Here is a 25,202-nt window from a genome sequence, read left to right as displayed (position 1 = left end):
GAGTCATCTGGTAGGTTGGCTGTGTGGTGTTTTTGGCCCCGTTTTTCAGTCCTAACAGTAAATAATCATTTATAAACTAGGCTAGAAAAAGCATACACATAATTGCTCCTGTAAATTTAAAACTGTTTTTCAATCTTGACAAATATTAAAAAAATCGTACTTTATTGAGTAGGCAACCTGAGCAAAATGTACTTTGGGTGACGACATGTCCTCAAACATTGCTTTTACAAAGAAACTCACCTTTCCTGTCCAGCTGTATCCCAGAGCTGTAGGTGAACCTTGAAAGTTTTTCCTGCTGTCATTCCATTGGGGTTGGAAGCTGTGTACACCTGAGGAGAAAGGTCACTTTAGGTTAAATATGGTTAGCTTTGGGTGCAGAGTTTAACTCAACTGGGATGCCCTGGACTGTTAGTTTGAGGGAGACCGGGTTTCACATGGTAATGTTCACAGCGGATCAAATCAAGTGTGACACATCCTAAATATTGACGAGAATGATGATGAATTAAATCGGTAGATTGTTTGATCATAGGCCAATGGTTTGTTCGCCCATATCTATCAACGATTGAAACTTGATAGATATGATGGATTGTTTGTGAAAGCCATTTTAATCCAATGAGATCAACAAGACTGGTACCAAATAATATTTTGGTACATAGTCCATTTAGATGCAAGTTAAAACTGTCAAATAGTACCTTTTAATTTGATTTAATAAAATAAAGACATAATGAAACAGCAGCATGTGAGATTAATTGAAGATTCTAAATTGCCTTTAGGTGTGAATATGTGTGTAAATGATTGTCTATATTCGCCCTGCAATTGACTGGTGATCCAGTCCTCTCACCTAAAGTCAGTTCAACTCAACTTTATTTATAGAGCACTTTAAAACAACTATTGTTTCATACAAAATGTTGTACATGGAGTAAAACAGCAAAGCCAGTTAAAAAATAAATAAACGGAAAATATAAAAACCCGGAAAAAGAAAACACAAAAAAGCTGTAATTGCCTTCAGCGCACGCGTGACAGGCTGAGTTGGATGAAACCGCGGCTATTGCGGTACCCCCACGAATATCTAGAGGGCCTGCCCATTATTTCAGAGATTATTGTGACATGTAAACTACACCTCCTGTACATCTGACCCATCTAATCAAGAATCAATTACTATTAATGGACATTGATCTGGTGAAGCCAAATACTCTGTATACATATACAAATGCATACTCTTGCAATGAAAAACAGTATGCATGTACAAAAGCATTGAGGAATACTTTATTTCAATCAATTTGCACGACTTCTTACACTGTACTAAAGCCTGTTTTGATATATGCAGCATATCAAAAGGATATTTGGTCAAATGCATACAAGTGCACTTTACTGGCAGACTATGTGATCATTTTAATGGTTTGCTAGGCAATCATTGAGTGGGAGGTAGCCTAATGAATTAATGAGTCCAAAATCCTCCATTTTTCTTCTGTGGACTACTTCAAGGAAGTGATATCTCAACAGGCCCGTAAACAGAGAAAACATGGATGAGCACTGCTAGCCACTGCTTGTGTTTGTGTCTGTGGGCAGCCCCGTGTGGTATTCACACTTTTTACTGCGACCGATGAGACAGTCACTGCCACTGACACCAGAGGGAGTCCGTTCATACACTTCTTTATCCCATGTCAAATGTGTGGTTCCATTTTCCAGGTGACAGATAAGTGTCAGGTCATGTAAACATTTTCAAATTCAGTAGGGCTAACCTTATGTTTGTATGTTTATTCTAAATTTGTAGGTTTGTGTGACTCAAAGATGGTGCCTTTGAGTTGACGGCCTGTTACAAGAGTGCCACTCATCTTCTTCTGATGCGAAAATGTACTAAAGTAAAGCAAGACGGACAATGAGATGGGTCAGGAAAATTTCATCTTTCTGTATGCACGTTTCTCACCGACCGTCAATCAATCGGATGTTAGAAAACTACAGTCGATTGTTGACTTTCATACTCATTTTGTAGCAAATGTGAGTGACGTTGTGCACGCCACGAGCGCGAGATTACAATTTCTGTGTCTCGGCCATCGACATCCATCATCCCGGCGCCCTCAAACTGGTGGTTGGAGAATTCAATCTTGCACCTCTCTCTCATCTACTAATAGCTTCACATAACATTTGCAACAAGAGGGAATAAAAACTGCATCTCCTGTATGCCAAACGCTAAAGGGAGCTGTTGTATACTTAATTAGAAAATAACGTTTTATTTAGTTACTTTTGATTGTACGGTTATTATTATTTTAATTATTGACTTTTATGTTTTATGTACAGTACTTTGTTCCAGCTGTGGTTGTTTTTAAAGTGATGTTGTGGTGTCGCAGTAAATGATGAGACGCGGAGACAAAAAGCTAATCATGTATTACTACTCCCACAAACAGTGATGCCGGTAACGCGTTAGAAAGTAAGGCGTTACCCTAATATATCCATTTTTTTACAGACTAATCTGCGTTTTGACTACAGCAGTGACCGACATCTGACAACACTTAAACAGAAATCACACATTTTTCAATCACGGTTTTCCCTCACACATGTACGTGGAAAAAAAATATTCGCAATAATATGTTCTATGCACCTTCACTTAGTTCTGCTGACTGAAAATGACATCACGGTTGCTTAGGGCTCAGGTAACCACCAGTCACAGCTCACCTGTTTTCTGAAGCTGAGCCATGATTGGTCGGTAAATAAAAACAACCTCAGTTGTCTAAAGAAAAGAAAAAAACGAATTATTGAAAACCCATTATATTCATGTCATTCACCACACTAATAAAGCAGTCGGTTTCCTCCTCACTCCAAATGGGCGGCTCTGTGCTGCGCCCGAATTTCGCAACGTTTGTGTAGCTCTGCTCATGTATTTCTGGTGGTGGTATTTCTGCACGGGACACCACGTATAAAAGTACTTCCTGTTATCAAACGACCAATATTCCTTGCTGAGAAAGAATGCGCAAACCACAAACCAATGTTCCATACAAAGGTGGTAACCTGATCTTGTTAAGATCATGAAATATTCAGATTAGAAAAGGGGTGACCCAGGAGTCTTATCCAGGTTTTTAAAAATCCAAATATGAGCATTTTTTTATTTTTTTGTGTTTACATGGCCTTTCAAAACTCAAATACTGCCAGTGCGCAGTCTGCACTGTGCAGCAGCATTGTTTTTTTGTTTTTTTTTATATTGACCCGTCGATAAAATTGTGTTAAGTTTTATTGTATGCTAAGCATTTCCAGGAAAACTGTGATACAAAAAGACATTTACAGAGGGAGATAAATGTTTCTCCTCAGAACTTTGACCGTCACCTTTTTAAGTATTGACTAATGAGTATGTGACTAGTCTAATAAAGAGCTAATATATGGTAGCATGTTTCAGTTTTATAAATAAAAAGAAACCAATGCCTTGCACGGCTTATCCTCGAGGGAGTCCATTCCAACTTCTCATATATGCTGCTGAATCATAGAGCAGATGGATGCTGTATTTTCTGGCACCCAGGTCAATTTGAGCTTTTTATGAGATTTTTAATAGAGCAGAAATGGATTGAAATGATCAAAGACTACCAAATGGCCAAAACTAAATTATAGTAATCGTACATTTAAAAGCATTATACACGAATTGAATAGCACAATAGTTAATGACTACATAAAGGTCCAACGGAGGAGGCGTCCACTCAAGATTTGATAACTTGGAATAAATTAGTTTAACATTCACTCACTCACACACACACACATATGTGCACATGTACATACTGCGGAGGTGAAGAACAATAATTGATCATATGAGTCATCAGAAGCAGTGGGATAAAATTAGTGCTGACAGTATTTCCAGACATAGTGGGCAGCACCATTGCACAAAGCTGTTCAGACTACAGCATAACGTAAGTTTTCTCTGTATTTTTATTTATTACTACCCAATAGCGGTATAGATAATGGATAGATGGAAGTGTAATGTGTTTCTAAAATGAAAAGTTGCTGCAAAGTGAATGTAGCATCACTAGAATATCATACAGAGTGTAGACCTCTGTCAAAGCTGAACTCTAACAAAAGATTTTCATATTATTATTATTATTATTTTTAGTTTTCCATCGTGGAGCACAAAATTTGCATTAGTCACCACCCTAATGCTGGCCCAATTGGGCCGATACAATTTTTTAAAATAATTACAATGAAACAACAGGTTTTTGCTTTTTTTAATATTCACAGTTTTGAGTTTCATCCACTTAAAGTTGAAGTCACCCAAACATATTTTTTTCAAGAATATGTTCTATGCGCCTCCACGTTGTAACACGGCATTCTGATAAATATTGCGTGAGTGTAATATGAGTTAGGCAGCAAAATCCACCCATTTTTAGCCATTTCGGGGGGCGAGACATTGGTTGTAATATGCAAAATGGCGTCGGCCGCCTGTGAGAACTGAACACTCGGATTGGCTGTTAGCTAGCAAATCAATGCATGAGATAGATGCAGACTATGAGTACACAAAAGCAAAGCCATTGTAAAGAGAAATGGCATTGTCTAGTAATTTAAGTTGAGCAAAATGCTGCTTTTTACTTATATTTGTTCTCGCTTTATGGGCATTTCTCTGGATACGCGTGAATTTTATATCATAAAACCCTGACGGTGGATGGTATGATAAAGAATGACAGACGCACGCACGGCAACCCTTGGCCACCCCTCAGTGAGGTGTTGTGTCTCCCTTGCCACCCCACTGAAAATGTTCTGGGTACACCCCTGCATCATTGAAACTTATCTTATTATATCATGAATATACAGGTTCTGGCAGGGCCACCTCAACATGGCGGGCCGATGGGCCCACCACCTAAAAAGGCTTAATGTAGGACCCAGAACAAAGATTATTTAGAAGTTGCAAACAGACTGTCGATGTAAGACATTTACATGACATAAAATAAATTACAAAAATAAAATACAAATTGTCACATCATTACTGATTCAAGGGTGGAGGCAAGGGATCGATTATGACTCAAAAACAACAACATTTTTAAAACTAAGAGATGTGAAAAAAATTGTGGAGCATTAAATGGATTTTTGTGAGGCACATTGCTACCTCTGCAAAAACGTGCCAGGGTTGTTTGCTTAATCATGTTAAATAACAAAGCCAACAATGACCCAAACAGTGTCTCTCTCTTTTGCAGTTGGCGGAGGTTATGATAATAAAAAATAGATAAACTCCCTACATCACCGTTTTAATCCCAAAATTTTGAATTAGGTAAGTAAGTAGGCTGTGTAAAAGCATCTAACAAGTGACAGTGTAGAACCCAGTTAAGAAATGTTACTCTTATGAAAACTCAACTGAATATCATCTTCATAAACGTAAATGCAATATGCCTGTTTTCTTGTGAGAGCTCCACATGTATCAGGTTTATAATTGATAAATCTAATTTCAGTTTTTGCGGATTTGTATTTGTGACTTTGAGAGTATTCACTATTAGGTTAAATCTTACATGGTAAATCAAACCAAGAGTTTATATCAGCCATACCAGCATCCCCATAAGTGAGTCCCAGGAGTTTAGACAGCTGGGAACGTTGCTAGTTCCCATGTGGATATTCCCATTTCCAAATTAGAGCGGTCACATGATGCTGAACAGAGATGACAAACTCCCCCATGTAATCTGTTTAACTTGTGCTATTTCCTGCATCCAGAAAAGTGACAACAACAACCATTTCATCATCCAAAAAGAAAAACACCGCAGTCACAGAATGAACTGAAATATTCCAACAGTTGGCTGCTCTGTGGCAGCAGGAGTCAAGGGTGGTCTATGTTAGTGACAAACCCTCCAATAACCTTGTGATGGCAAAGGAAAAAGGTCTGGCGTAGTTACTGCGGGAATTAAACTACTGCAGCTCATGCAAATGACATTGATTTCCCAAAATGAAACGTCAATTTTGTCAAAAGGTCACTGAGATACTACGGGATGGCATCAGTATTAGTTTGATTTCATCGGTCAAGAAGGCTTCCACTGTAAAAGTTACTGCCACATCAGAAAAAATAAGCCTGAATCACCCTTAAAGAGGAAGTCAACCCAAACATTTTTTTTTCAAGAATATGATCTATGCAGGCCCACACAGTTGAAACACGGCATTCTGATTAATATTGCATTTGTGGAATATGACTCAAGCAACAAAATCCACATCTTTTTAGCCATCTCTGGGGGTGGCCATTTTGTCACATATGTCGACTGAAAATGACATCACAGATGCTCGGGCCTCAGATAACGACCAATCATGGCTCAGCTTCAGAAAATAGGTGAGCTGTGATTGGTCGACTGTGACAAAAGTGACAAAATGGCCGCCCCCAGACATGGTAAAAAACCTCTTATTCCACAAACGCAATATTTATCAGAATGCCCTGTTTCAACTAGTGGGCCTGCATAGAGCATATTCTTGAAAAAAATATATGTTTGGGTTGACTTTCACTTTAAGGACTTAATTTTCAGATATAACCGTAACCCATTAAAATGACTGGCAAAGACAAGAAACATATACACACGTCCTTACCACTCTTTTTTCCCTGAAGTCGATGCCGACTGTGGTGATGAACTTGGGGTTGAACTTGTTATCTGTGTATCGGTACAGGAATGTTGTCTTCCCCACACCAGAGTCTCCCAGTGCAAGGAGCTTTATCAGGTAGTCATAATCCCCATCAGTCATAGTGATGACCAATAGAAACCTGTACAAAACAGACACAGATGCATGTCCAGACATGTTTAACCGTGGTCATTTTTAACAGGTTAACACTGCATTCCGGATAGTATTCACAGTACTTTCTTTTTTCCACATTTTGTTATGTTACAGCCTAATTTCAAAATAAAATACATTCATTTCCCCCCACAATCTCACAAACAACACCCCATAATGACATGAAGAGCAAGAAAAAAAACGTGGACATATTTGCACATTTATTAAAATTGAAATACTAAGAAATAGAGTTAACACATTATCGGTTGGATCAGATCGGCAGGTATTTTGCATTTTATGCAAAATCTGTGATTGTTGTAATGTTATAATTTCCCATCACCAACCACATTTTATGTGTACTGAATATGTATCAGCGTTTCTGGAAGAATTTTCAGGATTGATGAAGTATCATTTTCCCAATGCATGTCAAATATAGGCATGTCTAATCCCCCGCAAACAGTAGGGGTCGACTGTACAGTAAATAAACAAGTTTAAATAGACTAGATAGATCAGGCAGAGCACATGTAAACAATTCATACTCACATTCACACCTAAGGACAATTTAGAGTTGTCAATTAACCGAAGGAGCAGGATTATGGCAAGAAGCCCAAATAAATAGAGAATATGCAAACTCCACCCAGGGAGGCCGGAGCCTAAATTTGAACGCCAAACCTCTGAACTGTAAGGGAGCTGTGCTAACCACTTGACCATTGTGCTGCAATTCTTTATTTGAAAAAAAAAATAATAACAATAATTGAAATTAAATGTTTTTTGACATTGTAATTTTGGGGTGTTGCATGTAGAATTTTAAGTGAAAAAAATATTTAATCAATTTTGGAATAAGACCAACTTAAAATGGGAAAATGGGAAGCGTGGCAGATACTATGCAGATGCACTGTAATGTGTGAAAGTAGCGAATAGTAGAGTATAAAAGTGAAATGAAAATAAATGACCAGTGTTATACAGTGATAAGTATGAGGGAAGAAAAGAAACAAAAATGTCTTAAAACTCGAATAATATTGTACTCTTCTGTGCTGTTCTACTTTCATCAAAGCCAAAAGAAAGTCGTGACTGATCTCTATTAGTATGGATAACAGTTTGATTGAAGAGGAATGTAGTGTATTTGGGCTCATTCTCTCTTTTCTGTTGATGGCCTCAAGGTTAAATGTGGGAATGTTTGGACAGACTATCATATGACTCCAATTCACTCGGCTGAGACAGTTTATTACAGAGAGGCCATAGTTCAACCTGGCAGAACTGCTCACAATCACACCAACTCAGATAGCGCAGAAAGAGAAAAGTACACCAATCAGGGCTCGCCATTGCGGGCATGCGGTAGGATGGACAGCTAAACTGTTCAACTTGATAGCTATGGATAAGACGTTTCAAGATGACAGGCACATGCAAGACGACAGGAGGGGTAGAACCAGTTTACGTCTATCAGAAAGAGGCGCAGAGGAGTCAAGCTCAAGAAAGCAATCTAGTTTATGTAAGCATCTTGGGCTTTGGGTTTTTTGGGCTTGAAACTGACTTTTTGGAAAACTAAGACAATACTCAGCTTTCAGCAATCAACAAAAATGTCTGCTGCTTTTAAACATTGAGAAATGTTGAATGCGTGCCACTGCTCCTCACAACTCTCGCAAGACACTGAAGTAGGGAGGTGTGCAGTCAGAGGCTGCTGTTAATATTTTAAAGCACTTGACAGCATGTGAACGTAATTTCAGTCAGTGATAAATAGTTGTTTAAAAACACCATTAGAGCAGACATTTTTCCCTGGAGTATTTTTAACCATCTCAGTGTGGACTTCAACTTCTTTACAGAATCTGTCATGTTTTCGTCATAATGATTAAAACTGTAACCATAATTTCTTACTAGCAATTAACTTTGTATCTAATAGAAACGTATACACGTTACAAGTAATAATAATGATACAATGATAATATATTCAGACTCCCTATGTTTTTTAGAGCTATAAAATACTATATTTGAAATCATTTTCATGTCAGCATTTCCTTAGCTACAATGATCACTGTTTCATTCCTGTAAGGAAAGTTGAATTTATGCTTTTTTTTTTGTATAATCCAACAATTATCATTTGGTGCCTTCATTTATGAGAAGGATCACAAGTTGAAAAATGGGAGCAAGAAAACCTGTATTGGGAAATCAGAGTATGGGGAGGTACTATGTAGGGGAGGGTAATATGTAGCAAGACGTCAACATAATGTAGTAAATGAATGAATGAATTGCTTTATTACAGACTCAGGGTCTAGACAAAAACAAACCAGATACACAATATAAAAGAAATTATACAAATATTATCCATACAGACCAAGGTAAAGAAATTACAAAGAAGCATCATATAAAAGACGATAGTACCAGTATTTCCAGAAGTGAGACTGGTATCGTTCAGCCCTTAAGCTGCTGTTTGATAAGTTAGCAATAATTTCATTATTTGAGACATTTAGCCGGCAGATACATTGATACATCAGAATTCTGAGTATGGCTTGCAGTGTATTGACTTTTTCACTTACGAACATTTCACTTGCCCTGGTCTAGGTCAATTGAGCAATGATCTTAATGCATCATTAAAGGCCATCTTAATTTTCCGCAGGCTAGTTTTACAATAATTCAACCACAGCTCAATAAAGTGGAGTGCAGTAGGCTCTAAACAAGGACAGCTTCACCTGATTTTTACATGCATTAAACTTGCGTCCAAGCATGTTTGCTTGTATATACATAACACACCGTACTGCCTATAAATGTCTTCATCATCAGTCATTTCATCCGTGATGAAATCCCAGAGGTATTTAACCATATCACAAAGTGCAAGGTTATTATTCAGGAGTGTAAAAAAATGGGCAATTAAGATATTTATCCTCTTTTGTTCTGCGGATCATTACCACAGTTACACATTACTGGGGGTGAGAATCACCAGGTCATCTGCATACATGATGTGGTTCACTAAAATGTTCCCAACCATGCAACCAGTCCTACAGGACTGTTAAGAGAGCTCATCCATAGATACACATTAAATAATAGTGGGGACAAAATTTCTCCTTGTTGAACCCCATTGCCAACACCAAATGGGGCTGAGATACTATTCCAACATTTGACTTGCATTTTTTGATGGCAGTACCAATAAACCAGGATCCTCACCAAGTCTTTAGGCACCCCTCTCTGAGCCAAATTTTCAAACAGTTTCTTATGGTTAATGCGATCGAATGCTGTTGAAGCATCAATGAAACACATGAAAACAGATGAATTCTTGATTTTATATTGATTCACCATTTCCTTCAGGGCATGAATACACGTCTGTGCTATGTTTACTTTTAATTCCAAATTGATTGTCTGTCGTCTTTATAAAGTCTTTTAGTCTGAGTACCAATAATTTTTCTATTACTTTGGACAGTACACTAGATAATGCTGTTGGCCTATAACTATCACGGCTGCTCACTTTACCAGCTTTATCTTTGATAATAGGCACCAACAGGACAGACAACATTGAATCTGGGGGCAGACTTGAGGCTAGTAAATCAAAGCCAGGAGAGGATCCATCCTCATACTAGCATACTTAAGATGTTCAGCAGAGATCGGATCTATGCCACTTACCTTGTCATTTGGTAGAGTAGTAATTGCCTCAGATACTTCTTGGAACGTAATCATCAAAGTGTCATTATAGTCAACATTATCTACCCTATACGGCTCACTTGGAATGCAATTAAACAAGTCGCTATAATGCTTATGCCACAATGCTACAGCATTATCAGATCCAGATATTCCCGCAACTATACTAGATAAAGTCAATTTACAGTTATATCGAGTACTCTCACTTCTTTCAGTGCCTGTTCATTTTTACAAATAAAACAAATTGCATACTTATACCTTGCGTTAGTTTGCTTTTTATGCTCAAATACAGGCCCTTGTCTTGGCCTATCGCCCTGGCCCAAGCCCTAGTGGCTTCACAGGCTTCGGCCTGCCACATATTTATTCCACCCTGGCCTGGCATTATACATCTCATTTTTGCCATCTGTAGAAGAGCATGCAAGCTTTGCACAAAGCTTTAACAATATCATAATACATGTTGCATATTTCACTCTCATGAGATACGTTTTCACACTCTGTGTGGTTACACACAATAGCATCGCTTGTTATGTTGATTTGGCTTAGCAACTTATAAGTCGTAGCATTAAATGAAGTGATCTTCCTCACAAAGGATAGACCAATCCAATTTTCCAGTGTAGATTGAATTTCTATGACTGGATAAGGACGGAATATTCTCAACATTTATCTTCAATGCAACAGGTGCATGATCAAATGTTACAGCACTGTACAAGATGTTCAAAGAATCAATAGAAGCATGTGCATCAGCTGTACTCATACAGTGGTCCTACCACGATGTTGTATGCCGGGCTTCACTTGTATATGTATAACTATCAGCAGGTAGAAGCTCATTGCTTGACAGCACCAACCCAGCATTGTGAACGAACTGAGTCAAATGTCTAGCAAACAATTAATTTTTATCTGAAACATCGGCATTCATATCCCATTTACAAAAGTAGCAGAAGAAGTATTACTTTGAATAAAGTTATTGATAAAAGCTAATTTGTCTAGAAACGTATGTTCATTCGCAGAACATTCATGAGGTGCATATACATTAAGTATGATAAAATTCTTGCTTCCAAGATAAATTTTCAAAGCAACACACCAATCAACACCAAGTCACATAACATAGCGTATTTTCCGGGCTATAAGCCGCACCGTTATATAAGCCGCACTCACTCTTTTTTTTGGGGGGGGGACATTTGGGGAAAAAACCCTTAAATAAGCCGCCAGTTTATATAAGCCGCATCTATCTATGTTGAAAACTTTTATATTTACTGCATTTACAGAACGATTATGAACTGTAAATGTACATGAATGTACCTGAGCAGATTCTTTCCTAACAGTGCCTTTTAACACTGCAGCAACGTTACTGATTAAAACAGAAGAGAACCAGGAGAAAATAAACGTACTTATCTTCATTTCACTGCCGACTGCCGCTCCAGTTTGTCAGCTAATGTCCATAGACTCCACCATCTATTTTTCTACTACGTTCTACATATGCATCTGTCTTGTTTTATGTTAATAAAGTCAGACAATCCAACACACGACGTGCTAAATCAACAATAGCATTTCGCATGGAAACAACAGAACAGACAGAACATCAGCCAATCACATTCATGTGCACTTCACGGACCTCTAGGAAAACATAGAATCAAAGCATTACAGCACCCACTGCAATAACCTAGTCTATGGCGCCCTCGCCTGTTGAACTCCTCCACCTGCAGTCACATCCAGTTAATGGGAAATGTATTGTATTGAATTGTACTGTCATTCCGGTTAGAGCGCCCCGAGCGGTGGAAGAAAAATCCACAGAATAGCCGCACCGGACTATAAGCCGCACGGCTCAAAATCTAGGAAAAAGGTTGCGGCTTATAGACCGGAAAATACGGTGAATAAAAGAGTCCAACTTCTTATTCCAGAGAAAGGCCACGCCACCAGAGAACCTCCCCCGAACGATTCACACACCGAGGTCCCTGGTGGACTCTCCGACCCCATGGAAGTCAGAATCAAGAGAGTTGAGATTCTCTAAATCTTGTAAAAAAGCTAAAAATGTCTCTTGCAGGCAAAGAATGTCTCCAGAAGTCTCCAGAAGGTTGTCAACAACTAGGCGGTGAGCCTTATCCCCTGCACTTTGGCCTAAATGTAGGCCACAACAGTTGTATGATATGACACGAATAGCCATGTTGCCATACTAGTGAGTGTCCATAACACCAGCAGTGCTCCCTCGGATGACCTGGCCTTACGTGGCTCATAAAACCGTCAAACAAGTGCTCCTTCTGGCCATAGCTCCGGATCATACATCTCCCCAATTTCCTCACACTCAGCAGACACTTTTAAAGATGCATATCTACTATTGGGCGAGTCAATATTCTGACAGCTAACCCCACGGCACAGCTTTTCCCTGAGATATGTAGAGAGGGTTACAGAATCTAAGTCCAGTGAAAACTTGGGAGGCAAAAAACACTCACCAGCTTCCTCCGGACCGTTCTGATATTACCCGTAACTCCAGTACCCACAATGAGTCCGGGGTTCCTTTTCTGCCCAGACATTGCTGTGCGTGCATTCAACTTATTTGCAGCTTTCTCCGGAGCATGGCGCCTTAATTTCTTAACAACTTGCGACCACGTAGCTGTGCCGTTACCTCCCGGGAGCTCTCAATCACAGCAGCTCTCTCCTCTTCGTCGTCCTGCGCAGCCAACGTTGGTTCACCGACCGGGCGCATGATTCCATCCATCGTCTGACCAGACAGATCCCCACAGCGTCCCGAGTTGGTGGACCGTTCTAGAGCAGAAACTCGACAATCTCGGTCCCTTGATAGATTTCGAAGCTCTTCGCTGATGTCGGCCTGCAGCTGTGCCGCGTGCTTCATAGCGCAGACTTCCACAAAAATCTTTTCCATTTTTTGGAGCAGAGTTGAAACATCCATGCTGTTGAAAGGCACCAGTGACAAATCATCCAAATAGTAGGGGACACATCTGGGGATATTTTCCCCACATTCATTTACGACTTTACGGCAGCTTTTAATATTGTTAATGTCTTTTTGTGACCCTTTGTGAGAAATGTTTCTCTGTGTAGTTGGACAAAGTTGAAACAGAAGTCGCTTCGAAGCATCTATCGTCTCAGAGTCGAACGCATTATTAGCCAGAATCACAATCTCGTCCTGGGTCATCAACTTCATTTTAGTTGTGAGAAAATTAAGCAATTCATCCTCCAAGATAATTTTCCCATCAACAGTTCTAGAAATCTCGGGCGTTACCCGAGATCTTCCACGAACTGAGAGAGCTGACTTTCGTTGTACGCCTACGGCCACCGTCTTCTCTCCTGTAAAAGATCCAGATGGCGGCTGGAAGTTGCATCAACTTCCTATCCTGTACTTCCTTACTGGCATATCCTGCCCTCCACCTCCACCTGTAGTCTGTAGTATTTGTTTTACATATCTGTCAACCCTGATACAAATTAAGTGTGTGTATGTGTGTTATATGTGGGTAGTCAAGACTACTGATGATGTATGATGTCATGTCTTGGTGGATATGGTGTTTACGTCATTTTCTTCTTTTTTTTTTTTTTTTTAATCACTTCTCTGTCTCTTAGCCAATGAAATGAATCAGAATATACACTCTGAGGATTTCGCGTACTTTTTTCGAGTATAATGGCGGACGCGCAGACCATCGCGGGAGCTCTGAAATGAATAACGGCAGTGATATAGACTTTGGACTTATGGACTTTGAACCAGTGGAACTAGTCAAAAAATATATTTTTTTAAGGTATGTTTGTAGACAATGACGATATTGACGTCTTTGTAACAGAATAGAAGATGGTAATTACCACTCGTTTGTTTGTATCATTAAAAATAGTGCTTCTCTTGCACTGGCACGTCTTCGATTGAAACAGTAAATAATAAACTCGGGTCTGTGTGAAAGCCTTGTCTAAGCTCTCATATTATTTTGGAATTATGTTTCTATCTGCTACAGGAGCTGAGCAACCAATTATTTTGTAGGTGATGAATTTCCGGGAGAACCTCAGGTTTAAGAGGGTGATTCTATAGTCGCCCATAGGTTTTGGGGAGATGTTGAGCCAGGCGCTTTAGGAGTTAATGGATTAATTTAGTGAGGTGACGATACATGCCATCTACAGCATCATACAACAAGGTACCTCTACATTCACCAGACACACCAACTCCCTCATCATAACAGAAATACAACATTTACAGACAATGCGAAATACTGCTGCAAGATTTGTTACACTGAGCTCGTAGTAGAAAAACTAGTCCCAAGAGCATACTAAATGTTCAATCTCAATAACAAGGAAGAACAAAACCATAAAGCACTACAGAGACATTAAAAATGCATGAAGAATCAAACACAACAGGGGAGATGGGAAACAACAAGCATTGTAGATGCAGAAACAGTGTGCAGCTCTATGGACATTCATAAGCCAATGCTTGTAGTAAGGAGCTTGCATGAAGCTGTCAAAGAAACAGAAATAAAGCAGGTACCTAATGTACACAAATTAAATGAAGTACATAGACATCACTCAATTGCAGTCAATTTATCATTTCAACTAAAAATGTTACATACAGATCATTTCTTCGCAAAAATTGTCCTTACTTGGAAAAATTGCATGAAGACGTTAAAATGTTAATAGTTGCGAAAATGTACAGCAATTATAAAGGCACATGCTCTGGCCTCAAATAGTAAGAAAGATCTCATCATATTTTTCAGTATGCACAATTCCCCTTGCATTTCATTTTTTTGTATATACATTCAACAGCAAAGAAAATTTGAAAATGACTAAGAATATGACTAAGAATAGTGACAACCAAATAAAAATATGCTTGCATTGTCTGTAAAAATTGAAGAAAAAAAATTTTTTGTTACAGACTTTCTGCCCAAATGAAAAGACAAAATCAAATTAGCAAGGAAGATGAAGTAGAAACACTTTATGTCCTTTAATTTGGCCACAAGAAATGTTGCGGCGGGCCAGATCTTGCCCAAGGCCTTCAGTTTGAGACGTGGTATAATGTTTACAGTAGAACAAAACCTGGGCTGCACCTCTCAGATAAGGAGCAATGTTGCTCATGTTCAGCTAAACCAGCCGTAATCATATTTAGCTAACATACTTTTTTTTTTGCATCAGATTTTCTAGATTGATACAATATTTTATGCACAATATATTTTTGAAATTAATTGGCAGATTAATCAGTAATTAGTATTTTTCTCCTGCCAAAAAAACAGTCTAAAAAATACATATCGGTTGGGCCCTAGTATAGATCAGTCAATGTTCCATTTACAGTCAACTTTTAATTGATAAATGACCAATGCAGGGTGTCTTCTGCCTTTGGCCCAAAGTCAGACGGGATAGGGAGGAACATTATTCGCAGAAGGGATTGCAGGAAACAACTCTGTATTTTCCACCTTGGTACGATGACATTGCATACTGCACTGGCCAGTTAATTGCTGGATACCAACACATGCTGTATTCGTTTTCAAATCGGTGATTAGTGATTTATTGCACATGAAAAGGACATCTGACATTTGTCAGATGGACCTAGACTAATCTGTCTTCAACAGTCTAGATTATTTTAAATTAAGCAGACACCTATTTCATTTGTTCCAGGTCTGAGGACACAGATGAAGGTCTTTGTTGAAGGCACTAATCTGCTTCCAAAAGTCAATACTCAATAACTGCTAAAGGGAATTAAGTCTGACCGTTAATTATTTTGTCCAGACCTCGGCTGGGTTTCCACAGTGATTTTAAACCTTTGCATATTTTAGAACCATTTAACCAGGCACTGAGGCATTCATGATGTCAGTGCCTGCTGGGTCCTTCTGCTCCACCAATCTGTAGCGTTGAGAGCAGAAGGATTTCTTCACACCTCCATACTGTTTTCAACAAAAGAATCATGAATCACAGCTTCTGCGTTTGTGGAAGGTTCACTGTGTCCAAGCAGATGGTGGCCTTGATATGGACAAAGCTTGACATGTGTGACATTTGTCTAAATGCTTGTGAAAATTCTGCAACAATAGGTTGAAGTCAATTTAGGATGTGCATCTTTTGGATGTTCCACAGAGGCACCTCCTCCTAACTCCTCGGCTGCTTGTATTGGCGATCATGTTCTTTCGGTCATGACCCATAGCTCGTGACCAAAGGTGGGTAATCCAGGTCCAGAAAGTAAAAACCCTGCCACAGTTTGGCTTTAGCCACAGGTGCTTCTACTCAACCAGCAGGTAAACGAGTTCAGTTGATTGTCGCAGGGTTTTTACTTTCTGGGCCTGGATTACCCACCTCTGCTCGTGACCATAGGTGAGGGTGGGGACATTTAGGAGTATATTGAGAGACTTTTTGGCTCAAATCCTTCTTCACCACGACAGACCAGAGTCATCATCACTGCAGACACTGCACCGATCAGCCTGGCGATCTCCCGCTCCATTATTCCCTCACTCGTGAGCAACACCCCAAGATACTTGAACTCCTCCACTTGGGGCAGGATCTCATTCCCGGCCTGAAGAGATCACTCCACCCTTTTATGACTGAGGACCATGGCCTCAGGTTTGCAAGTACTGATTATCATTCCAACCACTTCACACTCAGCTGTGGAAAAACTTTAGTGCTAGTTCACATCATTCATTACCAGCCTTTAAATTCAGGCATTGAATCATCTTACTGACTAAAAAGACTGCATTTGTAGACTAGATTAAAATGAAAGAGTAACTAATGGGTCAAGCCCAGCCATTGATTGCAGCATCGTATTTGTCCAAGAAAATAAATATGCAACTTCTACCTAGAGTACATCTACAAATTGCATATTTCACACAACCATAATACTTTCAGTGCACTGCAAACAAGCACAGTCTCACATTTATTAACGGCATCATTACAGATTTGCAAGTCTCAATCAGTTCCTTCAATCCTTCCTTAATCCCACAGCAGGACATGCACCAACAAACACCACAGAAAGCTGCCACAGCTGGATGTGAAAGGTCAGCATGGATGATGCCGTTCCAGGAGAACAACTCGAAAATAGGCAGGAATTGAAACCGCACTCCCCGCTTCCCTGTTTGTTTGTGTAGCGGAAAGCTATAGCGGAAGGTCACCACGAAGCAGAGTTGGTTCTGAAAAGAAACTCCACATCCACAGTGTCGATTTGGTTTGGCTTTTCCTCGGAGGAGAAAGCGCAAACCAGTTATTTGTAAAGTTTGCAAACTCGGTTCGGACGTCAGCGCCGACAGCCAAAGCAAGCGGAGATCAGACACATGGTAGCCAGAGGCAGCTGCTAGCTAACGCAACCCCACGGTAACACAGTCATTTAACAAACGCACTCCACATGAAAAAACAAGCAATCAGTGTAAAGAAGTAACTGAGGCAGTGACTTATTACCTTGCTGAAGACATGATTCCCTTTAAAACAGTGGAAAACGAGGGCTTTAAAAGACTCTTCAAAAAACTATACCTGCGTTACGAGCTGTGTTTTTATGTTTACGTTATGTTTACGTTATGTTACCTTTTATGTTTACATTCATTGCACATTTTGATAAAAAATGTCACTATTCAAATTAAAATCTGTTCAGAAAGCTTAGCTGGCTTAAAATGTCATTTTTTTTCTTATAGAGTTGTATTTAGAGTACATTTTAAATATGTTTTGTATGTTTAACATGAGGAAAATGGTCAGAAATGTGCAAATTAGTCTTAAAAAAAAACAATGTAAAAAAAGAATCATGATAAAATCGTGACTGTGATTTTATTTTTTAAAAATCGTGATATGATATTTTTGCCATATCGGCCACCCCTAATATATATATATATATATATATATATATATATATATATATATATATATATATATATATATATATAATTTATTTATTTATTTTTTTCTATTTTTTTCAAACGTTAGGGTAAAAGAGGGTTTGAAAATGGCTGGCATTGAATGAGTTAAGCATTATAAGCTATTTAAAAAATACAGAGAGGGAAAAATAATCGTTGGCTGTTTTTTTTACAGATACAGAGGATGTTATCAGGCATTTATTTGTGCCCGTTTAACTTTTTATTCAGTTGAATGTTCTTTCTGTATAGCCCTTGGACAGCTAAAGCTGTTAAATGTGGTGTATAAACAAGCTTAAGTTACACTTCCTACAATTATGGTAATAATTTAATGATCATGCTTCAAGTGTTACTGTTGTGAAATAAGGCCAGAGTGAAGACTGTGTTCTATAAGTGAGGAGTGAGGCAGGACAGCTTGCGTTAACTTATTACGTCTGCTCAAATGTGTGTATTTGAGTCATTTTTAGGGTAATTGTAGGGTATTTTGAATAAGCTATACACCGGTACACTAAACATTTTTTTTCCTTTTATTTAAGATTTATTTATTATTCTAACAAACCCTCTTTAACAGTCCCCTTGGAACAACCCAAAACACATATTTTGTGCCATTTCATTAAGAAAAAAAGAAATAAAATCTTTTTTCTTAATAATTATAATTCATGGTTTATTTCTTTAAGAGCTCTGGCATGTTCTTGCAACATGTTTGTGCACTTTTATGCACTGTCAATTTGAAACAATGTCCTGTTTTTAATTAAAGATGCAAATTTTAACTTTTTTAAAAAATATCATTCTTTGAAAAAACAAACATCAGATTAATTGATTATTTAAGTAATTGTCAATTGCTGCCCTATTTTTCCTCCATAATTTTGATACTTTGTGTTTGTGGGTTTTAAGTGGCTTACTCATTCATAACAAATTTGTCAAGCAAAAGATAAAACTCGCAATCCCCCATGGGCTCAAGTGGAAAAGCAGATCTAATTGTTCGTTATGTGCAAAACTGTTTCCCTGCAGCAAAGTTACCATTAAAAATGTATAGCTAAAACCTCAAAAGATCTTAGCACTGATACTGGCTCTTGCTGCAGCCAATTAAGTTTACATTGGCAGGTAAACTGGCAGAGTTTATTGGGACAGAAGTAATTGTCTTCCCCCATCCCTTCATGATGGTGGACATCTAGAAGTTGACATTTTGCTTAAGAGTTAATCTACTTACTTCCAATTACGGCCAAGCTGCTGAAAGGAAAATGGGAAATCATTTGACCTTTGACCCTCTCTAAAAATTTACTGGCTCATCTGCTCAATAATGTGGCTTGCAAGACAAACATTATTCTACTGTGAATCAGATGGATAAGTGCAACGAGTATGAAAAAGAGGACGTTTTTTCTCCATGACCCAAAAACCGAAAATGAAAATGTTATAATAATAACTTTATTTCCCTAATGTGACACGAGGTGCAACACGAGGTAAAGAATATAAGCCCTCGTGCCTTCACTGCACACTACTTAGAACAGCGGTACACTAACGGCTTTTTCAATGACGATGGTGTCATCTTGTCCGTTTCTGAACCACAAAGCTAAGCCAGACTCAAAATAAAGGATCACAAGGGAAGCCACAAAAGAGGCCTTATATCCCATACAACATGCGTAGAAAAGGAAGCGCAATATTATGATAGCTTGATTTCCAATGACAAATGAGCTCCTCTAAGGCAACCTTATTATGTTTAACACAGCGGGTTACATACTGGCCACAAAGCATCAGAGGAATTGGCACACATGATTTTCCTCATTTTTTTTTAACCGTCATACAAGTATAAAATCAACCACTATGTAATGGAATATGCATAGCACAATCTTATGGCACTTAGAAGCTAACACAGCAGTCTAAATCTCTATTCAGTGTCCCTTCTATTCAAACAGCACAAACAAATGGACACCAGTCACAGAAGATCGAAAGCAAAGTCGTTTGTTCACAAAAACATATCAATAGGGGAACCTTGAAATCTTTGGTTCTTTTAACTCAGGCAGGTTATTAGATTATCATTTACCTGTGAGGTATGTATTTATTTTTCTACTTTCTGTTTTTGTTCCCATTTTCATTGGCTTGGAACTTCTCAGCAGGTTCCTGTATTAATTCTTTTATCTCAGACAGGTTATTAGATTATCATTTACCTGTAAATAAATGGTATAATTTACCTGTAAATAAATGGTAATCTAATAACCTGCCTGAGTTAAAAGAACCAACGATTTCAATTACAAATTAGAGACCGAATGAACTTTGTTCAATTAATACAGGAAGCTGCTGAGAAGTTTCAAGCCAATGAAAATGGGAACAAAAACAGAAAGTAGAAAAATAAATACACCGGTAACAGCCCTACACATTAATGCGTCTTAATGTTTCTGTATTATGTATTATGACTTCTGCTCAGTCATAATATCAGAATATCATGACACAAAAAATGTACTTCCGCCTATGCTTAGTCCGTCAATTGTTTTTTAGTTTCACGTCTAGCGTTTATCACCTACAAAATGGGCGTTCATCATAGGCTGATATAGGCGGAATGCCCAGCTGTGTCAGTATGAACACACCACACACGGCAGGAATATCATTAAGATTATCTTTTTGAGCTTTTTGAGCGCCCTTACAATTGTCGGGTGAGAAGATTCGGGGCTGAAATCGGGCTAATTATTCTTCCGTGCTTAACAGGAATTACTCAACAATAGTCTCAGCCCTCCAGTTAATCCTGCAGCTATTGACGTTTCTAACATTTACAGGCTTTAAAAGACACAATATACTGCAGATGTGTTCCCCTCTGCAGTCAAACCTGTTTTCAAGTATTCTTGTCCTTCTTTCTGTATAGATGATGACTGTTATGACTGACTCCTTACTGACTGTCACCTGAAAACAATTCGGTCAAGAGAATGTTTGCATTGCACACTTATTGCATCATTTCTCTTTTCAAATGAGTGTTTTATGATTCACTAAACATTTCAAGCACCACTATCAATGAAAAAGATAATGGTCGCATGAGTGTGACAACATGCTCAAATCTAGTGAAAAATAGACGGAAACAAACAGCTCTCTAATCACATAATGTTACTACCGTATTTTCCGGACTATAGTACTAGTAATAGTAATAGTACTCCAAAGTACAAGTCGCACCAGCCATAAAATGCATAATAAAGAAGAAAAAAACATAAGTCGCACTGGAGTATAAGTCACATTTTTGGAGGAAATTAATTGTGCTCTTAGTACACATCATTTCTACCGAGCTACTATACTAACATTTAGCTAACATTCACACATGTAGCGTACAAGCAAGTTACGGTAAAATAACTTTAAACTCACCAAAATGGTTGTAGATCGATTAAATAAGTATTTTATTTATCCCTGACTGTGTAGAATGTTTCCAAGTCTCCAAAAGTATTTATGTATTCGGTTGTAATTATCTCTTTGTTCCTTTCCCCGCTCTCAGCTCCGTACGTGTGGCTGATGCAAGACCCCAGCCAGTGTCTTAAAGGGACGGTGGGGCCAGGATGGCCACGTTTTCACTAACAAGTTCATTTTATATATTTTTTGATCAGGAAAATGAAAAGAGTTGTCATTTTCTATTTTATCAAAAAATTTAGGAGAAATGAGGAAATAAGTGTCTCCATGAATAGCGCCCTTTGATAATGAGAACAATTGCCGCGAACCCTACCGTTCTATCCTTGTTCGGCCGGAGTCACGGGGGTAACCAATTCCAAACTCTCCATTGGAAATCATTTGACTTTCATTGATTATAAGGTCCAAAAACGGTGATCAATTGGCACCAAAATTCATGTGGACATCCCTACTAATGCCCAATTCAACATATCAAAAGGATTAACCTCTCCGTGGCTGATTTATATGAGAATGAGGAAATTTGGAAGTCAGCAGAGCTACATAGATTTAGTCTGGGACGGGTGCACAATGCTTCTTTGCTTTAAAAAAACTGCTTCTTTGCTGATCACGGTTAGGATGGTCGAAGCATTAAACACCAGTCAGGATATTTACAGAGACTGATGTGGGAATGAGTAGACGTGCACATTTATTTGGATGAGAAATGCCCCCAGTTTTTTTACTTACAATTTGGAAGGTAACAGCCGAAATGGCACGTTCCAATGCGGCCACACTAGGCTGTACAGTCAGCCTCACTGGAACTTTTTGTTAGCTGTTCGATGAGGGCTTTTGTCACTCTCACTCCGCTTCACTTGGGCAGAAGGTGGCGGCTGCAAGCAAAAAGCAGCGACTGCTTGCGAGGCGACATGAAGACACAGGCTCATCTTCACCTCCACACGCTGGCGGACAGTAAGGAGCTAATGTTGTTGTGCTAACGCCTTTTGTTTTAACGGCCTGAAGCTAGTTGTTGCTATTAGCCGTCCCAATCCTACCTTTAGCCGGGGAAGGCGGGGGGCTCCAATCTGCCTGCTGCTGCTGCAAGCCGCCGTCTCTCTCCCTCATGAGACACGAGTTTAGCGTCGCTAAATGTCTGAAATATAACCAGTCGGGGTTTGTGTGCGCATTCATGCTCTTGTCCGCTTCAGCTTGTGAAAGTGGAGGAGCAATCACAACGGTATTTTTGATTTTGTGGAGGTGATCATGATGATATCGCGTTTTATGTCAATAAATCCAAACTATTGTGCAGAACACTTTTATACTTTCACAGGTTGAAGTGGACAAGAGTAGTAATGTGCATTTGCATTTTGGTGGCGATCGGTTGCCATTTTAGACAACAGAACTGTCAAAGCGAGCAATATTACCACGCATGCCTTCCTCACGTGACGTAGACCGCTGGGCCCGAAAACATAACAAAGCGTGGAAATTTGTTGTAAATCTAATGACAAAAAAAGACCTTAAATCACTATAGAGTCTTTTGGGGGGGACACTTTGGTACTGATGTCATTTTTACATGCAAACCTATTATATAAGTGCCAATGTGAAGCTCATCCCAGTGTCTCTTTAAAGGAACAGTACACTATTTTGTATGGATGTATATTGATAGACAGTTAAATTGTCTTTATCATACCATTTTAATTATTTATTTATCATTTATTTATGTTAGATTTTAACCGTTTAAATTATTCATGCATTTTAATAGCTTTTAGGATTTATCTTTATGTTTCTTTATGTGAGTTACAATAAGATGTGAAATGATGTACACTACACGTTATTCTGCCCGTTGTCAAGTCAATATGTAGTGCAGGTTTATATGTAACCTTAGAACGCCCTCCCGTGGTTGTTTGGTGTATTGTTTGCTGACGTTGAAAAGGAAACAGATGCAATATAATGTGTTAATAATTTCACACATAAGTCGCTCCAGAGTATAAGTCGAAACCCTGGACAAACTATGAAAAAAACTGCGACTTATAGTTCGGAAAATACGGTACTAGAGTTTAGTAGTGATGGGCTGATTTAATTACCTTGACTGATATTAACCGCAGTGCACAACCACAACAACCAACAAGTAATAAGAGTCCAAACATCATCACTCCACTTAATGAATATAGGTTAGCGATTCTATAATAATAGGCCTGCTGTGTCCTGGTCAGTTTCCTACTGCATTGTTTATTTGCTTCCTCCTTTCTTTAGTGTTTTGTCGTCATCAACTCACTCCTAGCAAACAAGCATCACAAGTTGGAATAACAGCACCGATTTGATATTTTCCCCCAGTTCTCAAAACAAATATTATGCAAGTACCCCTTTGCCATAGGGGAAATGGTGGTTACTACAACAAAATCAATAATGCATGCTATGGTATTTTGTGGTGTGCTCAGATATTAGCTGTAATCGTACAAACATCAACTCATTATCTATAGTATGCTATTCATCTTGTGCAGGGTAGAGGGGAGCATCAATACATTTGTATTGTTGTTAGGGAACTAAAAAAAAAGATCAACATTTCCAACATACTGGTTAATATAGAATGCCGATTATTTTGTAAGCCTGATATTTTGTTGAAGAGGACACAGTATATGAATATGTATTTCTAATCTGATTATTGTAATTAGATAATGTCAGTGGTGTAAGAATGGCAACGCATCAAAGTAAAAGGTGTTTCTGATATTTTAGTGACCTCATTTTCAACATGAGAGAGGAAGTAATGTGTATTATTCAGATTAGTAGCACCACAGTACTACAGTGCGATCAAAGCTAACTACAACCAAAATAAGGATCACACTGTATTATCTTTTATTTTGTATGTTATTTTACTGGTTTGAACAAGTGTCACCAAATACACTAACTGGTGAGCACTTCAAAAGAGATCCACAAATCCACATCACAGATTTTTGGATGAAATTAAAGTAACCGACATGTGTTACAATAACACTAGTTGCATCTTTACAGTGATGCAAAATTGATGATATAAGAAAGTACCTCATAATCCTCCAGGAGTTTTGGCCTAGTTGCATTTCCACAGTTTACACAAAGGTTTTGCTCAACTTAAACCACACAAAGCCTTTTAAAAGTCATTCTGTGCTGCACATCGCTTGAGCACGAGACGGAGCTGGAGAGAACATTCATCGCCAGCCTCTGTCCCAGCAGGTCTGTTTCTGACAAGTTTCATAACCCAAAAGCATATCAGCAGTTTTCAAAGAAAAGGGTGTGATCAGATTCCACAGTTGCACACAAACACACACGCACATTTACATTTCCCTGTACAAACAACCAAGTTGTGTCTCCTGTCTTTGCTGCTACTTTTCGACAACCCCCCTCCCCTTGCGTTCGTCTGGTGGCCTGTCACATGCATCCATCGGCGTGGCCTCAAGGCCTGACTTACCGCTCAGTGGGTCCTCAGCTGATTCAACAGTGTCGGGTCCTGGAGGGGGAAAGGAGGTGTGAGGGAGCAGCTGACCAGAAGCCTCACATCTACACACACCAACTAACTGTTTGCCTACCATTCAGCTGGAGGCAGACAAGGATGAGGAACTTTAACAGCCACTCCCCCCACCACAAGCAGCACCACTGAGTTATCTGATCAGCTGACTTGCTGCCCGGCTGCAGGGAAGGATGAATAACACAGTTAAGGCAACCAACCGCCTTACTGTAGCTGTTGCG

General features: G+C 38.9%; 1 protein-coding gene across 5 annotated transcripts in view; it reads right to left on the bottom strand.

Annotated features, from left to right (window-relative positions):
• Positions 1 to 25,202, bottom strand: part of rab27b (RAB27B, member RAS oncogene family) — a 47,416-nt gene that overhangs the window by 5,810 nt on the left and 16,404 nt on the right. For 3 of the 5 annotated variants that reach the window (XM_086054053.1, XM_086054052.1, XM_086054054.1), the window contains exons 2-5: positions 25,043 to 25,142; positions 24,925 to 24,963; positions 6,529 to 6,700; positions 241 to 329 (exon numbers count right to left, since the gene is read on the bottom strand). In XM_086054053.1, the coding sequence (XP_085910179.1) occupies positions 241 to 329; positions 6,529 to 6,681 (242 nt within the window). In that variant the 5' untranslated portion in view covers positions 6,682 to 6,700; positions 24,925 to 24,963; positions 25,043 to 25,142. The remainder of the gene's footprint in view (positions 1 to 240; positions 330 to 6,528; positions 6,701 to 24,924; positions 24,964 to 25,042; positions 25,143 to 25,202) is intronic. The other 2 variants (XM_086054055.1, XM_086054051.1) reach the window with 2 other exon arrangements.

The sequence above is a fragment of the Filicampus tigris genome, chromosome 15, assembly GCF_054856515.1.
Source record: "Filicampus tigris isolate MCC_2025a chromosome 15, RoL_Ftig_1.0, whole genome shotgun sequence".
In the NCBI taxonomy this organism is placed as follows: domain Eukaryota; kingdom Metazoa; phylum Chordata; class Actinopteri; order Syngnathiformes; family Syngnathidae; genus Filicampus; species Filicampus tigris.
This window is presented reverse-complemented; position numbering and strand designations above follow the sequence as displayed.